Source organism: Urocitellus parryii, chromosome 1 (assembly GCF_045843805.1).
Source record: "Urocitellus parryii isolate mUroPar1 chromosome 1, mUroPar1.hap1, whole genome shotgun sequence".
Lineage (NCBI taxonomy): Eukaryota > Metazoa > Chordata > Mammalia > Rodentia > Sciuridae > Urocitellus > Urocitellus parryii.
The window spans coordinates 89240339-89260444 of record NC_135531.1 but is presented as its reverse complement, the minus strand read 5'-3'; the positions used below and the strand labels follow the sequence as shown (position 1 = coordinate 89260444).

At 32.5% G+C, this 20106-nt stretch overlaps 1 protein-coding gene across 1 annotated transcript in view; it reads right to left on the bottom strand.

Annotated features, from left to right (window-relative positions):
- The window catches only part of Fer (FER tyrosine kinase), a 414004-nt gene that overhangs the window by 69695 nt on the left and 324203 nt on the right, over window positions 1-20106 (bottom strand). The window contains exon 17 of the mRNA XM_026391317.2: window positions 15164-15287. Coding sequence (XP_026247102.1) covers window positions 15164-15287 — 124 coding nt within the window. The remainder of the gene's footprint in view (window positions 1-15163; window positions 15288-20106) is intronic.

Below are 20106 nucleotides of genomic sequence, written 5' to 3'. Positions count from 1 at the left end.
TCTATTGTTATGTATAACCAATTAAAACAAGTAAAAAATTAAAATTAGATCACTTGGAAAACAGTTTTAGGCAATGTAGACAAAACATACAATCTTGAAAATAAAGTTGATCATGGAGAAAAGATGTTTTAAGAGACCATGAACAGAACTTCCATGAAACATGAGATAAACTCCAAAGACCAAATTTAAGATTTTTCAGGATAGATGAAGGCTCGGAGATACAAACCAAAAGAATGCACACTTTTTTCAATGAAATAATATGAAAAAACTTCCCAAACAAAGAATGAAATGGAAAATCGGATACAGGAGGCTTATAGGACCTCAAATATACAAAATTACAACAGACTTGCCCCAAGGCACATTATTATGAAGATGCCTAATTTACAGAATAAGGATTGAATTTTAAAGGCAATCAGTGAAAAATAACAGGTTACATTTACAGGGAATCCAATCAGGATCTCAGCTGATTTCTCAGACCCTCAAAGCTAGGAGGCCATATATACTAAGCACTGAGAGAAAATGGATACCAGCCAAAAATACTATACCCAGAAAAATTAATCTTTGAAATTAACACTGAAATAAAAACATTCCATGATAAACAAAAGTTACAAGAAAGCAATTGCAAAACATTCTCAATAAAATATTTCATGAAAAATAGAAGTGAAAACCATCAAAGAGGAACTATATTGGAAGAACAGTCAATCAAGAACAAATTAATTCAGAGTAAAAACCAGAAACAAATCAAAATAACAAGGAATAAAGATAATTCCACAATAAAAACATTGAATGTAAATGGCCTAATCTCATCAATCAAAAAAACCAGAGGGTCAGATTGGATTATAAAACAAGACCCAACAACATTCTGTGTCCAAGAGACTTACCTCATAGGCAAAGACATCTAGAGACTGAAAGTAGAAGAATGAGGAAAAACATATCATCCATATGGATGATATAAACAAGAAGACATTTCTATCCTCATATTATAAAAGTAAACTTCAAGCCAAATTAATCAGAAGGACAAAGAGGGCCATTTTATACTGCTTAATGGAACTAAACATCAACAAGACATAACAATCGTAAATATTTATAACCCAAACAATGGAGCATCTTCATACAAACAAACCCTTCTCAATTTCAAGAACCAAATAGACTCCAACACAATAATATTGGGTGTCTTTAACAGGCAGACCTCTATCACCACTGCACAGATCCTCCAAACAAAAACTAAATAAAGAAGCTATAAAACTAAAAAATACAATTGATAATTTAGACTTGACACATATAGATCATTTCATTCATCAATGACTGAATACACTACTTTCACCAGTACATGGAACCCTCTCGAAATAGATATTATGTAAAGTATCACATATGTTCCCATAGAATTGTAATATTACCTTAATATATTTTTAGCATCTATAGGGTTTTGATAGCTCCCTTTCTATTGATATTAATTTTTATGTTCTTGTTTTATTTGTTAGGCTTTATGAATTTTCACCAATATTAATTCATTTCTATTTCACATATTTCTACTCCTACTCTTATTTTTTCTTTCCTACTACCTAATTTAAAAATAATTTGACTGCCAAACTATCGTCTTTCTGATAAAAGTACTTAAGTTATAAGTGTTCATCGGAGTGCTGTTTCATCCCAGAGATTGGTATTGTAAGTTTTTATTATCACTTAGTTCAAAGCACTTTTTAATTTCTTGTGCTTTCTTTTTTGACCTGTGAGATATTTATAAGTGTGCCATTTAATTTTGAAGTAGTTGTGATTTAGGGGTGGGTTCTATATATCATAAGGTGATTTATTTCTAATGTTATAAATGATGCAGGAAGCACAGTCTGCATGATTTCAAATTAGAAAAAAGTAATAAAAATGCTTTTTATATTATATTGGTTACATTTGTGTCAAAACATTTCAAAGTTGATCAAATTGTATATTTAATACATGGCATTATATTGTACTTCAATTTTATCTGAATAAAGCTATACATAAATAAGTTTTTCTGTAAAAGAAAAAATAGAAAAATGTCTCCTTTACTTTAATACTCATTCCTTGAGATGTGGACAAATAATGAGACATTTCCATTGTTAAATCTGAGTTGTTGGAGAACAATACCAAGCTGTATTCTGTTTACATATTTCACTGCTATGTTATTTCAAATATTACCAGGAATTATATTAATTATAATAGCAAGATTCTTGAGGAAGAAAATCAATTACTTTTCTGATTTTCTACCCTAAGAAAAACTTCCAAAATAAATAGATTTCTATGAATGGAGTTTTTATAATCCTCCCCCCAACTATAGTTTATTTGGACAGAATTAGAGAAATTTCTGAATTCAGTGAAAGTAGTTTTCCTTTTTTGTTTTCCAGTTGTCACTATCATTTTTGGGACCATGAAGATACCAATGTTGATATAAACTAAGATTTTAAAGGAAGCACTGAACAATCAGAGAGATTATTTATGTCAACAAGTTAAATAAACATTACCCCAGAGTTAATTTTGGATAAATGGTACTACCATCATAAATCAAAATATTTATATTTGAACCTGCTTTATCTTTAAAAATCTAGAGGAAAAAAATTAACTGAATTTTCAAACACACACATACATCTATCTATCTATCTATCTATCTATCTATATGTATGTATGTATGTATGTGTGTTTAGAAATATATTTTACTGATTATTCTTCCATGTACTTTTCTTGTCTTCAAATATTTCATTTATTCATTGATCAATTCAAAGTTTACTGATTCACTCATCCATTCATTCATTTTTCTTCCATCCTTATCTAAGTTGGACATTTCCCTTTATTTCTAGATTGATACTCACTTGCCTTCTCAAAAGCTTCAAAAATATTTTATACCTACTTCAGCTCAACCTGCCCCAAGTTAAAACTTAAATTCAATGCCCCTGCCCAAACAAACCCAGTCCTCTTTCAGTTTTCTCTATTACCCATCTGCAGAAGCCAGTGACAAGGAAGATGTTTTTATACCAACTTCCCAGTCAATACCTCCCTCCAGTCCAGTCTCAGTACTTCACTAACTATTCTAAGGAATTTTATAGAAGAATATTTATTAAATTAGAAGTCAATTTACTTTATAGCTCATGATCTTACTTTAGAAGACTTTTTGCACAGTACTTGAACACAACAGTAAGTGAAGGTTAGTTCTTCAGATAACACTAATTCTTCAAGGATTAGGCAGGATCTGTTGGCATTATAAATCAACAACACTACAGTATGTGTTACTCATTGGTAAACACTAACTATGCTCACCTACAAGTCATAAAACCACCCCATCAGAAAAATATGACCCTCCATAAATTGTTGGTACATTTAATTTTACTTACGTCCCTAAATCAATGGATCTGTGAATTATATAGTATTTTAAAAGTATACTTAAAGATCTATAACTTATTTGGGAAACGCATGCCCAGTTGAATGCAAACATATTGCACATGAGACCCTGAGTGTCATTCATTTCAAGGTCACATTCTACCACTTCTTTCATTACAAGCATTATAGAGTTAGCGTTGTCAAGTACAATGCCAGCAGTGTTACTGTCCATCTTGCTCATGGTTTCAAAACCAGCTCTAGGACAGTACTCAGTGTAGAGCAGACTCCCAGTAAAAAGGAAGCTACAAGTAATGCTTTTCTTTCATCTGGTTTATGACAGTTTTCAGTAGTAATGATAGAATTATTAGAATTACAAAAAATAAAACACTGGAGGGTGCCTTACACACACTTAAATGAACTAGAAAAATAATACAGGAAGACCATTTATTGAGAATATGAAGTCATCTTTCACTCTTTTTCCTTACATACTATCTACATCAACAAATCCTGATGGCTCTACCTTCTACACACATCTAGAATGGGACCCTTCTCATGGTTTCTACCACGACCACCTGCTTCAATTCTCATCCTCTCTCCTTTAGACTAGTGCAACAGCCTAAGAACTGGTCGTCTTGCTCTGTACTTACACTCTTAAAATTTATTCTAAAAAAAATTAAAAAATATTTGAACTAATCCTACAAAAACCTGTGACAGATCTAGTCAGGCCTCAATGCCCCCATCTCATGCAGACTAAAAGCCACAGCCCTTTCAATGGCTTGCAAAATCTTCAGGATCAGACTACTTAACAAAGAACCTCATTTTCTATTCCTTGATGGTGTACTTTGGACACAGCTAGGATGCTCCTGGCTTGGGGCCTTTTTGCATCTGCCACACTTGGGTAGAGGAAGCTCTTCTGATTTTTACCGGGCTCATTCCTTTATCTCTTTTGGCTGTAACACTGGACATAAAATAGTGCCCATCTCCACTATCCCATTCCCCTCTTATTTGACTATCCTCCATCTCATGTGTGTTTGTAATATATTTGATGTTGTTTTTGTAAATGCATTCCTTCTCCATTTTCCTTCTTTTTTATCAGTTCTATGAGGGCAAAACTTTGTTTCATTCATAGCCAATGTATACAGAAGAGTGATCATTTTAAACATAATTAGTTTTGGTAACATTTAGCTAAAAGGATAATGAAAGTAAGACAGCACACTATGGAAAAGTAGGCTAGAGAGAAACAGCCTAGAGACTCCCAGACTTTTAACTTAGCTTTTCCCCCAAAGTGAGGATATGGCTTTGTTGACACTGATTTTAGTTTTTAAACCACTAGAACCCTACGTCTAAAACTTTACATTCAAGAAAACTATATAAATTTGTAAGTACTCCCTTATAATGGTGCTGTAAGCTCCACTAACATAGCATATTTCTTGGATTTGACAAGGCCCCATCCTGTTTAGATGGCATCATCATTAGAAACTCTGCAGGCCATGGTGAAATGAACTGAGATAGATTGTATTTTCACTTTCTTTCTGTACTCATCCTTTTCAGGAAAGTTTCTCTGTTCTTGGATAACTAGATAACATAATTTAAAATTATATAGACCTGTGTGGTCTCTTCTTGATAAGTTGTGGTCCCCTTAAAATGCTATAGATATTTCCTAATGCAGAGCACTGACATACTCCTTTCCTAGATGTTGGTATTCTCAATTAGATGTTGGTATTCTCGGTATTGAGAAAGCGAGTCATGAACAAAATGAAGTCAGTATCTTTATGGCACTTCCATTTTAGTTGGGAGCGACAGGTGAAAAAAAGTAAGTCAGTATTTCATATACATAGTCCATGTATATACTCATTGACTTATGATGGGGTTGGGCACCAATAAGTCTATTGTGAATGAAAAGTACTACAAATAAAAAATGCATTTAATGTACCTAATCCATTGAATATAACAGCTTAGCAAAATGGAGCATAAAGTACAGGTTGTTTACCCTCACTGGAGGTACAGATCAAGAGTATCTTACTACATATTGCTATCTCAGGAAAAGATCAGAATTCAAAATACAGTTTCTACTGAATGCACACTACTTTCACACCATTGTCTAAAATTGTAAGTTGAACTATAGTTAAGTCAGATGGACACAAGGAGTTGGATAAAAAAATGGGATGAAGATTGTAGGGTATGTAGAGGGGGGTATGAAGGGAGGGGCCACAGTTACACAGCCAATATAGGGTAGAGCCAGATTCACACAAAGCATTCCATTTCTAAATATGTGTTCTTAATCCCAGAACTAAAGCTGCTAAATTGCTCTGCAAACTGGGCCTAGTGGATATTAGAGTTGACATGTAGAGGGAGACAGTCTAGATTGACACATAGACACTTTTAAAAGGGAAATGGGAAAAGGTCTTCTCACAGTGCTACTGTGTTTCATAAAATAAAGAATAATAATTTAAAAACAACAATGGGGCAAAAATTCTCAGTAATTCTTTAAACAAATGAGATGAGTCAATGCCTAGCAAACAGTATAGGCTAGAGTTCTCTAGTTCCATATGTTGATTGTTCCAATTCTGCTTGGGAGGCCTGAGAGTAGTAAACAATTTACAAGCTAGAACGAGAAAGGATCTATGTCATGAATGTTCTGATGGGTCAGGATTCTCATTTAACTGAGACCGATTAGAAAATAGGTTTGACTTGAGTACCTTAATTCAACCAATGGTCAATCACATCTCCGGGGTAATCATGAACCTGACTCTACTGTTCTAAACTTGGTCTCCCACTTGTTGTATAAACTTAGTACACACTAGGATTCAAGAAGACTGTGTGGACCAAGTGCAGTGCCTACACATGAAAACTCTGTGGGAATGAGTCATCCAAGGAAAATGAGGGGATAAGACCCTACAACAAGGCCTCTGAATCAGCATTTCTTAAGTGATTTTTTTTTTTACTTCTTAAGAGAGATTCATACAGATCACACTTTAAAAAAAAGAAACGAAACTGACAAACATATCTAAACACATAGTCTGTTTCTGCTTTGTTTCCTAGGCCTTGCCATCAATATTGTATAGTCTTGACTTCCTCTCACTAGTTCTGTGGCACTGGACAAGTTATTTGTTTGTGGCTCAATATGTTCTATTGTGAAATGGTGATAAACATTACAACCTCATTAAATAGAATTAAATGAGATCATGAATGCACTCAGCAAACAGTGAACATTCAATTAATGTGAAATAGCTATTTTTTGGAAAGCCTTCTTAGTACATGTCTCATCATTTGAGAACTACCCCCAACACATAGAGATCAGCTCCTCCAGCTCTTTGTACATAGTAACTCTGCATACTTTTCTCTGTCAAGCTATGTTTTAGATGACAACACGGGTAGATGCTTGATGTAAAGTAGGCCCACCAAGTCTGTCAATAATTTGAAATTTGAACTTGAGGGCTAATTAGTTTTAATTCTTCTGAATTCATGCTGCGTCTAGCAGGTTGTCATATTGACTTAAATGTCATTTGGGATCTCTTTGCAAATGGTGCAGAGGGATGCAGTGTTTAGAGAAAGAAGAAATTGAAGCAGCAAGACAAAAATACTAATCAATGTCCAATTGAAAGACAAAGCCGCTGCCTTGGTCCCTCACTGCTCCCCAGTTCTTAGGAAAGTTTCTGGGACTCCTTGAACTCTGTCCTTGAGTTCTATGAAATAACCATTTTTTCCCTTAAATCTATTTGTGAATTTAGCTTAAATAGTTCTGTTTCTTAATCAAATATGCCTTAGGAGAAAAATAATAACTCTCACCTATTTGTAATTGTTTAATGTAAAAGAATACTTGTTGATACAGTAAATACATTTTGGATTTAAAGTAACCGACTGAATAAAAGTCAGAAATAATGAGGTGTCAGCCAATTTTCCTGCCTGTCATTTCTGCTAACATAAGAAAAGGCTAGCCTTAATGAGACCTCAATATTGCTTTGAAGTGCTCCTATTCACGCTTTTCCTGTCCTCTCATTCTAAAGGACTTTGTCCGTTCACTGTACTGCCGTGAATTCCTAAACAGTCTTATATTCACTGTCTTTTTCCTACCAATAACCATATCAAAACTCACCTGTCCTCTGACACTTTACCCCATTTTTGTTTTCTAAGGAAGCAATTAGATGCTCTGGTATATGAACCCAAGCCAACATGTTAATTGATTCTAATGTAAAAGAAGGCCTCCTTTTCATTCCTTCAGACACATATGTGACTTTTGGGGAAAATTTTAATAAGTAAAACTACTTGTGGAAAATTCATACACTGAATAAAGTAAATGGGGAAATAATTTTTACAAAGGTATTCTTATGATCTCTTGTGTGATAACTGCACTGAATTAACAAATAGCAAATTGCACTAGAAAAAAGGTTAAACTAGAGAAAGACCATATATTTTTGATACATTTAAAATTACTGAGCAGTCTTTTCTGCAGTGTAGTAAAATTGGCTTAGAAGCTAAAAATAAAAGTACAGCTTAATATATTCAAAATTGTAATCAAATGTTAGAACAAAAGAATCAGTCATAAATGCTTAGTCAACTGAGATTATCACATCTCTATGCTAATCCTGTGTTTTTAATTAACAGATAAAGCAGAAGGGGGTAACTAAAAGTGTATAAAAAAATGGAAAAAATAAATTTTCAAGCTCTAATTAAATGGAGCTACAATAACGCAATACTACTGCATTTCAATAACTGTTCATTAGAAACAACCAGAACACCTTGGTATGTCTTTCCAAAATACATTTCAAAGGCCTTGGCAATCTCTTCTGTTTTTACTTATGATCATGAAGAGTCCAGATGTTGAACATAATAAGCTGAATCACAACAAGTACCACCTAGCCTTCTGCCCCAAGTCTCCTGGTTGGCCAAAAGATACCTTTGTCATGGAAGGAGTGGAGTCTAGAATAGAAGCAGAGCGCTGAAATTTACACCTGCCACTCTATATTAATGTGATCTTGGGAAAGATATTCAAATGCCCTAGCTGCAAGTTTCCTTATGTTTATTCTGAACTCTTCTGTGTAAAATTAGCTTAACAAAAATAACTCTTGTTTTGAAAATTCATTATTTTACTTTAAGTAAGGCTCTTGGAATCACTGTGAACAACACTACTAAAAATAGTTGCCCTCATAAAGCTTATATTCTCAGGCCTTATATTAAAGCACTTAGTGTCTGGTACTCAGTCAGCTCTCAATAAACATCAGTTGTTAGGGTTACAGGTTGAGCAGCCCAGTCTAAAAATCCAAAACCTGAAATGGTCCAAAATCAAAACTTTTTGAGTTCCAACATGACATTGCAAGTAGAAAGCCCCACATCTGACCTCATGGATGGGTCTCAAAGTGAGGGTACAATAAAAATATTGTGTAAAATTACCTTCAGGCTTTCTGTATCAGTTATATTAGAAACATAAGTAAATCTCATGTTTATACAGGGGTCCTATCTCCAAGGCATTTTATTATACATATGCAAATACTTCAAAATGTGAAAACTCTGAAATCTGAATCACTTCAGACCCAAGCATTTCAGATAAGGAATACTTGACTTGTACTAAAACTTGAATGAGAGTAAATACTGGCATTGAAATTCCAGGAAATAGTTTGGAATGGAGTCAGCACATATAAGACCTAGCAGTGGTGCTGCCACTATTTACCTAGGTGACCTTCATTTCATCTTTCTTGACCTCAAATATTTAAAAGTGGTTTTAAGGTACCTTCTATTGAGTATATGATAGATGATGAGGGACAGAAACGCTGAAGAGTTCAAAAATATTTAAAAATATAGTATTTTATACTTAATTTTCTTATTTATTTTCTATTTATCTTATTTAAATGCATGAAACACAAAATACCTCTTCAGTATACTCAAAGCTTAGGAAGAAATCAGATAGTAGGAGATCAGCTGTACTTAAAACAGAAAAAAAATCCTCAGAGTTCATTGGGGAAAAAAAAATGCTATGAATGCTGTACCCAGAGCTTATAATTGACTCAAATATCATTTGGGATCCATTTACTAATGGGGTAAAAGAATGTAAGATATCAGAGCAAGAGGGAAATGAAGCAGCAAGACAACAAGAAAAAATAATAAAAGTCCAAGTTATTACAGTGGGGAAGAGAGAAAAGAGATGTTTCCTTTGTGTCCCTGACTCCTAGTGCCTAAAATATAAAGTCTTAAAAAGGAGGGGGGGCAACATCTTACATTTATCTTAAAAAGTACACAGGCTTAAGTCTTTATCAAAAATTATTGGATGAGACAGTCTCTTTCTAGAACGCAGAAGTGAAATGCAGTATTATTCCTTTCTGGGCAAGCTTAACTTCTGTAACTTCTAAATTGTTTTTTTCAATAATATTTTAAAACAAAATTGGTCTCATACATATATATTTCACACTATTATATATTTTCCAAGGTTTTGTGGATTTTATTTGGATTACTTTTTCAGCATTTCACTTTTCTTTAAAAATCTGAATGTATTTTTCCCCCAGCTTAGTCAAATTAAATGGCCCAGGTTATCTCCTTTGTAATTCTCATCCAGATAATACTGAATTATTTAAAGTCTCTGGTTAAGTCATGCTCTCTCATGCAAAACAGTATATCTTGCTTTCATCTTTTCCTCACCTGAAATGGTCTCTGTCCTTCTATTCAAGGACATGTCCATCCATCATGTCTGACTCAGTGTCCTCTGCTAAGTTTTGCCTGATTTTCCCCAGTCTCCGTATACCAACAGGTCATATTAGACAATCTCAGTATTACTCCCAAAGAATTTTGTACCTGTTATCACAAAATTGATTATCCCTTTGAATTACTATTTTTTGTTATGTCTATCTGAGGACAGCACCATGGTTTTCATGTTTTATCAATCTGCCACAGAGTCAATGAACTGTTCATATTGAGTATCCCTTATCTGAAACGCTACAGACCAAAAATATTTCAGATTTTAGATTTTTTAATAAAAAAAATATCTTGGGAGGGGGCCCAAGTATAAACACAAGATTTACTTTGTTTCACATACACTGCATACATATAACCTGTAAAAAATTTCATATAATATTTTCAATAATTTTGTGTATGAAAATAGTTTCATAGTGTAGGGATTTTCCATCATGGCATCATGTCGGTGCTAAAACGTTTCAGATATTAGAGCATTTCAGACTTTGGATTTTCAGATTAGGCATGATCAAATTGTACTGGACATATCATTGTTTTCAATAAATACACAAACTCTTATTATTGCTAATAAAATAAACATAGTCAGACAGGCTTTAATTTGTAAAGTTGTTGCCTTACTCTACAACAAAAACATCACTGTGGTACAGCAATCAAACGTGAAGAAGAATCAATAAAAAATTGAGAAAAAAATCATATTCTACCTCACCCTTCTCTGTCCTTCCTCTCTGAGGGCAGGAAGGGTGAGAAGAAGTAACTTTTCTGGTACTGATAGTGGCAGAATATCATGAAAGTAAGAAATGCTCCTCCAAATGCACTATAGCTTATGGTCTTTAACTCCACTATATGGCAGTAAAATGTTTACGTTTCCTTAGATATATTAGAGAAAAAATGGCACAAGACCAACTTTAAGAAATAAACTGAAAGCAAATCTTACAGAAGGATTGATCACGATAAAAACAAAAATGACATTACCATTAAAATCTACTATTTAACCTTGAATCCATCTAACTTCAAAATTAGTTAGGTTTCACATTTCATTATACTGACACCCAACAATCCAATAATATGCTATTTTCACACACACACACACACACACACACACACACACACTCTTGTAAGGCTTATCAGGATATTTCAAATAGTCAAAGTATAATCAGGAAAAAAATTTCACATTGGCCTACAGAATAATTATTTTAAAACACAGTTGATTAAAACTAAACTTTAGATAGAGCATTAATCTCTCGGATATATTAAAAAAAACTTAACAAAAAAATAACGCAATCAATAAATAGGCTAAGGAACTGAACAGAACTTCACGGAAGAAATATGATCAATCAACAAGTATATGAAGAAATGTTCAACATCTCTAGCAATTAGAGAAATGCAAATCAAAACTACACTGAGATTTCATCTCACTCCAATCAAAATGCCAGCTATTAAGAATACAAACAACAATAAGTTTTGGTGAGGATGTGGGAGAAAAGGCACACTCATACATTGCTAGTGGGACTTCAAATTGGTGCAACCAATTTGGAAAGCAGTATAGAGATTCCTTAGAAAACTTGGAATAGAACCACCATTTGACCCAACTATCTCACTCCTCTGTCTATACTCAAAGGACTTAAAATCAACATACTGCAGTGACATGACCACATCAATGTTTACAGCAGCTCAACTCACAAAAGCTAAACTATTGAACCCACCTACATACCCTTCAACAGATGAATGGATAAAGAAAATATGGTGTGTAAATACACAATGGAATATTACTCAACCTTAAAGAAGAATGAAATTAAGGCATAATAGAATGAAATTGATTTATTATCCTAGGTGCATATATGATTACATGATCAGTGTAACTTTACATCACATACAATCAGAAGAATGAGAAGTTATACTCCATTTATGTATGATGTGTCAGAATGCATTCTACTGTCATGTATTAGAAGAAATTTAAAAAAATTATAAAACCGCTAAACTTTAGCAAAACATCCAGCTATTCTCCAGTTATAAATAAAAATAGTAACAGTTAAAAACAGTATGAAGAGAACTCTTCTGGAAATTACAACATTTTCCAAATTCACATTCTTTTCTTAAATTTATTTCCATTTTATATCTGTCATCTGATTTTTCTATAATAAAACATCACTCCATTCTTCTCATAATAGTTAATAAATAAAGCTAAAGAAAGAAAATGTGTTCTCAAAAGTTAAAGACTACTATTTGGGGTGGAGAAACATTTTTATACAGAGTTCCAGTGACCTTTACTCAGTGAACAGGATAAAACTTATTAGTTAATATAAAACTTAAAACATTCTAAATTTCTAGTTGGATTTGTTGAATATAAACTTAATTCATAGAGATGCACTTATTTTAATATTCTGCAATGTCAAAAATGGGATTTAATCATTTTGTTTTCTGAAAAACTAAAGTCTTAATCATGGATTACATTATATTAGTTTATTTTAACTACCTTCTTAGAAATTTTTCTAGAGGAAAATTAATTCACTGTAGTATTACATATTTTTCTTTGATATTTTTTGATAATGTATCTTGAATATATTTTCTTACTATAAAGCAAGAAAAATCCCTTTGCAATTACTACTGCCCCCAGAAAAATAGTTCCACAGGTTAGTGGATATGAGCAGGGTTCTACAGTGGAATTCACTACTATAAAAATTCAACACAAGAATGCTTCATTTTCTCAATACAGAGCCATACATTGTTGAGAAAACCAAAATAAAAATAAATTCATTCAAAAGAGCATTTATATAAGTTTGAAAAGGAACAAAAGACCACTGGCTGGAGATACATAAAATGCTTCTGGTACCCATTATTAACAAGGGAAATGAGATAGCAGATAGTTTAGAAGAATTCAAAGGAAATGATAATAAAAAAAGTATTATGGGTTAAGTATATTATGGCTAGTAAAAAAAAAATCAAACATTTTTAAATTTTAGAGATACATTTAAAAGAATAAAGAAAATAAGAAAAAAGATTCTGTGCCTAGGATGACAAATTTGGGGCTTGAGTGTTAATGCCTGTCAGATATGACTAATTGATTATTGAGTGTTTGTAGCTGATTTTGGAATCTTTCTCAGCACATACCACGGAGAGCCACTACCAATCACTAAAAATTGGCACTAATACTGAAACCTATTCGTCAAACCTGCTCTCAGTGACATGGTTCAAGATGTTCAATTGGGAAACCTTCCCAGCTGATAAATGGCACAGGACTGTGCACAAGCTGCTAAGATATGTGATCAAGCAAAAACTGGCTTACAAAAATTTGTGAATGCATGAAAAAACCTTTTTAAAAAGCAAAACGGGAAAATAACACTATAGTGAATATTGTTATGATTGGACACAGGGATAAATCTTTAAAAAAACTAATTGCCACCAACAATCTAAAATGGTTTCAATTCTGATTTAAAAAGAAAGAAAGAACAGTCTCATCTATTTGTGAGGAAAGTAATCACTACAAGTAGTAAGAAATTACAACAATGATTCCCTCAATTGCCATGTACCAGAAAGTAAAGAATTTTGTTGGCAATTGAAAATTTAACAGAATACTTTCAATAATTTGAGTATTATGGCTTAAAGTCATAAATGGCCTAACAGTCTAAAAAATTTGTGACCAAATGAATAACTACAGTAAAGAATGTGATGAGATATTTGATATACAATATACCTCAATATCTTAGCAAAAAAATTGCAAAATTTCTATGAAAGGAAAAATACTTTATATTAACAAAAGTGTTTATTTCTAATGAAATCAATTAAAATGCAAATCTTATCTAAACTCAAATGCTTTTTAAGTCTTCAAAAATAAAATCTTAAGCCAGGTGTGGTGGCACATGCCTGTAACCCCAGTAGCTCAGGAGGCTGAGGCAGGAGGATCTCAAATTCAAAGCCAGCCTCAGCAACTTAGCAAGGCCCTAAGCAATTCAGTGAGACCCTGTCTCTAAACAAAATACAAAAAAAAGTACTGGGGATGTGGCTCAGTGGTTGAGCACCAGTACCAAAAAAAAAAAAAAAAAAAAAAAAATCTTATTATGTGATTTGATTTATATTCATAGAAAGTAACAGACAATATCTTATTATTAGTTGTATTAATTTCTAGAAAAAATAGTATTATCTTTGAAATATATTGTAAAATATAGTTGTTAAGTCATATTTGAAAAATATTTCATAATTTTAATTCCAGAATAAAAATGAATAGTAAACAAAGTGTTAGGGGAAAATTAAGTAAAAAAAAAAATCCAATGAGATCAAATAAATGTAAAAAGGTGAAGATTACTTTGTTTAGCTGTAATTACATATATTACACACACACACCCTCACACTAAATGTCAAGCTAAAGGCTGCAATAATGAGAAACCTCAAAAGAAAGTATACTTTGATGATGAGACCAGATTAGATAAAGTCTACAACAGCCTGGTCTTATAATGAACCCTAGGTCCTGTATTATGCAGTGTAATGTACTGTTCTGGTGAATAAAAACTGCACCATTCCCCACTTCATGTAACTTATATATATGCTTAGTCATATTTAGGGTATGACACAAATTCTGCAAAACAACTAAAGTTACATTGACCTTTAGCAGTAAAGAACACCATCAGCTACAAGCAACCCAAACCACTATCTATAAAACAGCAGGTCAAACCCCTATGCATAATTAGAAAGTTTTCTAAAATCTCCTTTGAAATAACTCATATGCTAAAATTTTTTACTCTTGGTCAGACTCACTGTCATGAATTGTTCTACTATGCTTTTCCATGATTTTGAAAAATGAAGCAACACATGAAATAATTTTTTAAATCACAAGGCAATTATTATAATTGTATAATTACAACATAATTGTAGTACATTCCATGTCACTATTATTCATGATTACCGTAAGAAAAATTCTCATTAAGAGATAAATTATTGTCTAATTAGGTACTTACCTCAAGTGAGAGGGGAAATAAGTGCTTCTCTGAACTGTATCAACAACTAGCAAAGAATGCTTTCACACAGAATATAAAAACCAAGAAAACATGCTTTATGGAAAAAATGTACTGCTTTATCATAGCAAATATATCAGTTTTCTAGCATTTTATAATAAAAGTGGGAAGTGCTTTAAAAATGTTCTTACCTGTGTATACAGTTTTTACTCTCGAGATATAACATACCAGCAGCAGCATCTAGGGAAAATTTCACCAACTGTTTGAGTTTTAGTTCATCCTTCTTCTTTCTCAGATAGGAGAGGAAGTCACCTCCTAGAATAAATGACAGAAGAACAGTGAAATAAAATTATGATTAAAGTCACATTTATACCCTATAAGTATATCTGACGGGAAAAAAAGAATTATACGTTTGGAGATGATTTTGATCCCATTTGACCTTTATCAGTTTCTTGTAGGAAACAGGGAAAACAGAAAACATGAAAAGAACACATCCTGTTAGAAAGAAGATACCATAAACTTTTCTAGATACTTTAAGTGCTTCATACTGCATATTACTCAAGACATAATAATATTTAATCAAAACCACACTCATCCCTGTCACCATTTTTCCCAATTTGTTTCACTAAATTTTCTAAGACATTCTATTTTCTATAATACAAAAGAATATAATGAGTTAATTGAATAGTGATATTGGATTAGTTATTAGATTCAGTAATTGATTAAAAATTAAAACTATTTATACTACTTTATCTCTGTACTAGTCAAAAAGAAATATTCTCATGTTGATGAGATTTAGCCACTGACCTAGATTGCATTTTAGTTCAAATAAACTATGTCTTGAAAAAACTTAAGATATGATAGTTCAAAACAATTGTAACATGATACAAACTTACTGTTAAATAGTTTGTAAAGTTTTTAAAAAGGTAAATTTTTATGTTTTATTTATACCAATAGATGCAAAATATTATATTAAGTTGTATCAATATCAAAATTATAGTCGAGATATTTAAATTTTTTATTATACTAAGTCTTGGAAGTACTACATGCTTAGGGTACCTCTCAATTTATATGCAAATTTCCATCTGAAATATTTAATCTACATTTAGATTTCATAAAACTTGAGTTGAAAAAATAGATTCACAAACTTGAGTTGTTCCAAACATGTTTAACATTTTCAATAACTGATCCATTATCAATTTTCAAATTTAAAACAATTAAAATTAAATGAAATTTAAAATTCAGTTTTAGAAGTACAAAACGAATTGCAAGAGCTACATATGATCAGAGATTATCATATTGAATAGTGTCACATTAAACTTTTCATTCCTTCTTAATATAGACTTAAATGTTATGGCTTGGTTATTTTTCTTTTTAGCTGAGTAATAGCGTATTGCTCTATATTTATAACGTTAAAGTAATGTTAGAAGTCATGTTCCCTAAAAGCAATCATCCACACTTTCCCTATGAGCCCCCTAAATATTAAACCAGAATTTTTAAAAAGGATCAGCATCTTAATTGCCATTTCCTGAACCTTTTTTTGCTCTCTTCACCAGGCATCTAGGCTTCCTTAAATAGAAAACTTCCTTAAATAGAAAAGCTCTAGAGGTAAAGACTTAAAAGACTTTTTCTTTAAAAAGAATACCTAGAAAATAAACACTTGTCTCTCTCCTTAAAATATTCTTTGTCTGCCAGGTGCAGAGGTACACGCCTGTAATCTCAGTGGTTCTGGAGGCTGAGACAGGAGAATCATGAGTTCAAAGCCAACCTCAGCAAAAGCTAGGCACTAAGCAACTCAGTGAGACCCTGTCTTTAAATAATATACAAAATAGGACTGGGGATGTGGCTCAGTGGTTGAGTGCCCCCAAGTTCAATCCCCAGTAACATACATATATGTATATATATATTTTCTTGTAACCTCTTCTCTTACAAATCAAGTGTAAAACAAATTTGGGTGGGTCATTTACAAACCAATATGCTTTTTACCTTAAAAATAAATTTAATGGTATCAATTTTCTATTTAAGAGCTTAACTTAAAAATCTGAACTCATAATTTCAACAGTAAACAATAAAAGTAAACACTAACTTCTCAAATTTCACAGGTACCAAAAATACCTGTTAACATGGACTTGAAATCAGTATTTAGGTAAGATATTGTTTGGACCAATATTCATATATTATTTTTTATTTTTATTTTTTGCTCAATATATGTTCACCTGTTTTAGAGAAAGTATACCCTTGTGGTTTTGAAACCACATAGCATTCTACTTCAACTATGGAATTACTTTTAAATAAAAAGAACTCTTTTGAAATTTGATTTATAAGCAGCATATGATATAACCCAGTATTCTGTGGAATCCAGGTATTATTTTTTCCCCAAGTTAGCTCATCTTCAGCACGTTTTCATTTGCCTCCTACCCTTTTAAAATTTTCTTCTTCATGTAATTCTCTTTGCACTCCCCACTTACTACCCAAACTTATTGCACCTCTGTTGGTCAATATTTGCTATTCAATGTTATTGAACTAATAAACTATTATTTAAAATTATTTAATATTATTTGATAACACATGATATATTCATAAACAAATAGCATTAAAGACTAGGTGAAAAGTAATGACAACTCATTAAGAACTAGAAAGTCAGGGCTACAGTTATTTCTAGACATGTCTCAGCTAAAGATTCAGAAGGAATTTCTGATTGTCTTATCATTAAACCAACAATATTCCTGCCTTTGAATGAACTCTTGCTTAAAAGTCTTTAAATACAGGACATTCATTTTTAAATGTTTCCAGTTTCTAGTTAAGTCACAGGCAGGGTGATCTTAAGTATAGGAGCAGAGTCCCAAAGATGCCACAGGCCCAGTCAGTGTCTTGCAGAAAACCAGATGGAAGCCAGGACTTCAGTAAAAATTAAATAATTATGATTCAGGATGAAAACCTGAGTCTTGTTAAGTGCAAGCAGTAAGAATGCTGCAGCAAGAAATAAGAATGCTGCAGCAAGAAGTAAATTATGGGACAAAACTTAAGATAAACAGAAAATAATTCAGATAGGCTGAAAATACTCCTTTAGGTACAATACTTGATAATCACCATCAATGAAGAAAAACGGATGTTATAGTCTTCACTATTTACTATGAGATTAGTTTAAAGGAAAGAATCCAGGTCTTTCAACCTGTTCCTTTTTCATTTTTACTAAGTGCCAAGTTAAAAACTTTAGAATTTTGATACGTATGAAACTCATACATGAGGCACATAAATATATGCACATATGTATACACAGGTATACATAGTATATGCGCACACATACACCTATATGTCTGCATGTACAAGGCATACAGTGCCCTAACTTGTCCACTAAAGTAAGGATTTTGTGCTCAAAGTAGGTAAAAGAAGGTAACTTCTCTTTTGTATTTCTGTCTTAGCATGGTTTCTTTCTGTATGGGTGTGCTTAAACCAAGACAGCATGATTATTTCCTAGAATTCTACAGAAATGATGAATTTCTAAGACAATATGTTTTTAATAATCAACTTCTGGTTTACTCTGGAGGCTCAGACTCAGAGTTTCACAGTAAAGAGTCATGAGGAAAAGAGTCATGGTGAAGAGAGTCACGAAGTCAGACTCACTTGGGTCTGATTGACAGTGTGGCTTAGGGAAACTTGATTAATCTTTCTAAACTTCTACGAAATAGGGACTAAATACCATTTATTTCTTAAGATGGCTTTGAAACCAAAATGTGTCTACAGCATTAGGCATGTATCTAGCATGTAATATACACTACTACTTATTACTGCTGAAGTTATTTCACATTAAAAATGAGGATGAGTTGTAGGAGGGATGGTTGCTTGCTGTACCTCATTTAGTTTCCCCTCAAATGCTATAATTTCCTTTAGAGAATTGCCCCCACCCCCATTTTAGAAGGTATTAACCTCTCTCTGAACAAAGAGTGGTCCTAGATTGGCTTAACACAATCAAAGAAGTCCATTCCTCTGTCTAAATGATTGGTTCAGGGAAAGACACATGGCTTAATACAGGACACAGTCTCAAGGAGATGATTGAAGGGTGAATGAAACTTTTTGAGAGAGATAAGAAGTGCAAGCAGAAGTGAATTAGACAGCACATTATAAGAACTGGCAGTCTTAAGATGAAAGCATCTAAGAAGCATCATAAGATGCTTTCATAGAAAGCAGAAAAGAATGAAGGAAAGGCTGGCTTTACTGACATTGGAGCCTTTGGATCACAGGCTCTCTGAAGCCTGACTTCCCTCTAAATTTTTCAATTAAGTGAACCAATAAAATTTCTGGAATTTTTGAATACGTTTTCTGTACTAGCAACTCAAAGATAACTAATGGGCATACTATCTGTAACAGAAGATTGCTTTGAGGATTTTTAAAAAGAGAATGCATCTTAAATTTCTGGTACAGGTAGGGAATACAATAAACACAACTGCTTAAGATTGTTAGAAGCCAAATTTTAATAAGAGGATAGAAGGTTGGTATATTCAATAGCTCCCTCCTAAAGATTTCTATTACTCCATGCTATGAAAATTTGATCTTACCTGTTCTTTCAGTGTTAATGAGGCTCTGAGGAACTGATCATACTTAATATAAACTCAGATTATTATGTAAACAAGAATATTAATTTATTAGTTTGTAATTGGAGAAAAGGGATCATCAGAGCAATACTATTAATAACTTCTTGTCATTGAGTCATGGAGAGATCTTAACTCATCTTCAAATAACTTCAAAGTTTATTAAATTAAGAGATACCAGTCTCCAGTGATGTATAAAATGTATAATTCATTACCCTTGTTTTTAGGATATTAATTTGCTCCCTGAGAAATTTGTTTGGTTTAGCTGTGTTCAATTATACATTTAAAAATAAGCTAGTACTGAAAGCAAATATTAAATGAGAAAGCTATTTTGAGGCCTCCATTTAAGAAACTGTTCAGAATTCTTGTAAAAAGTTTTGTTCTTTAATCAGTTGTAATAAGAATTCTGGCTGTTAGCCAGCCCATGGGAAACAAGGGGGAAATCCATATGGAAAGCTTAAATAATGAACATTGACTCAAATTGTACTCTATGAAACAGAATAGATTTTACACAATAGGATGCAAGTTCAAAGCAAATTAATGAA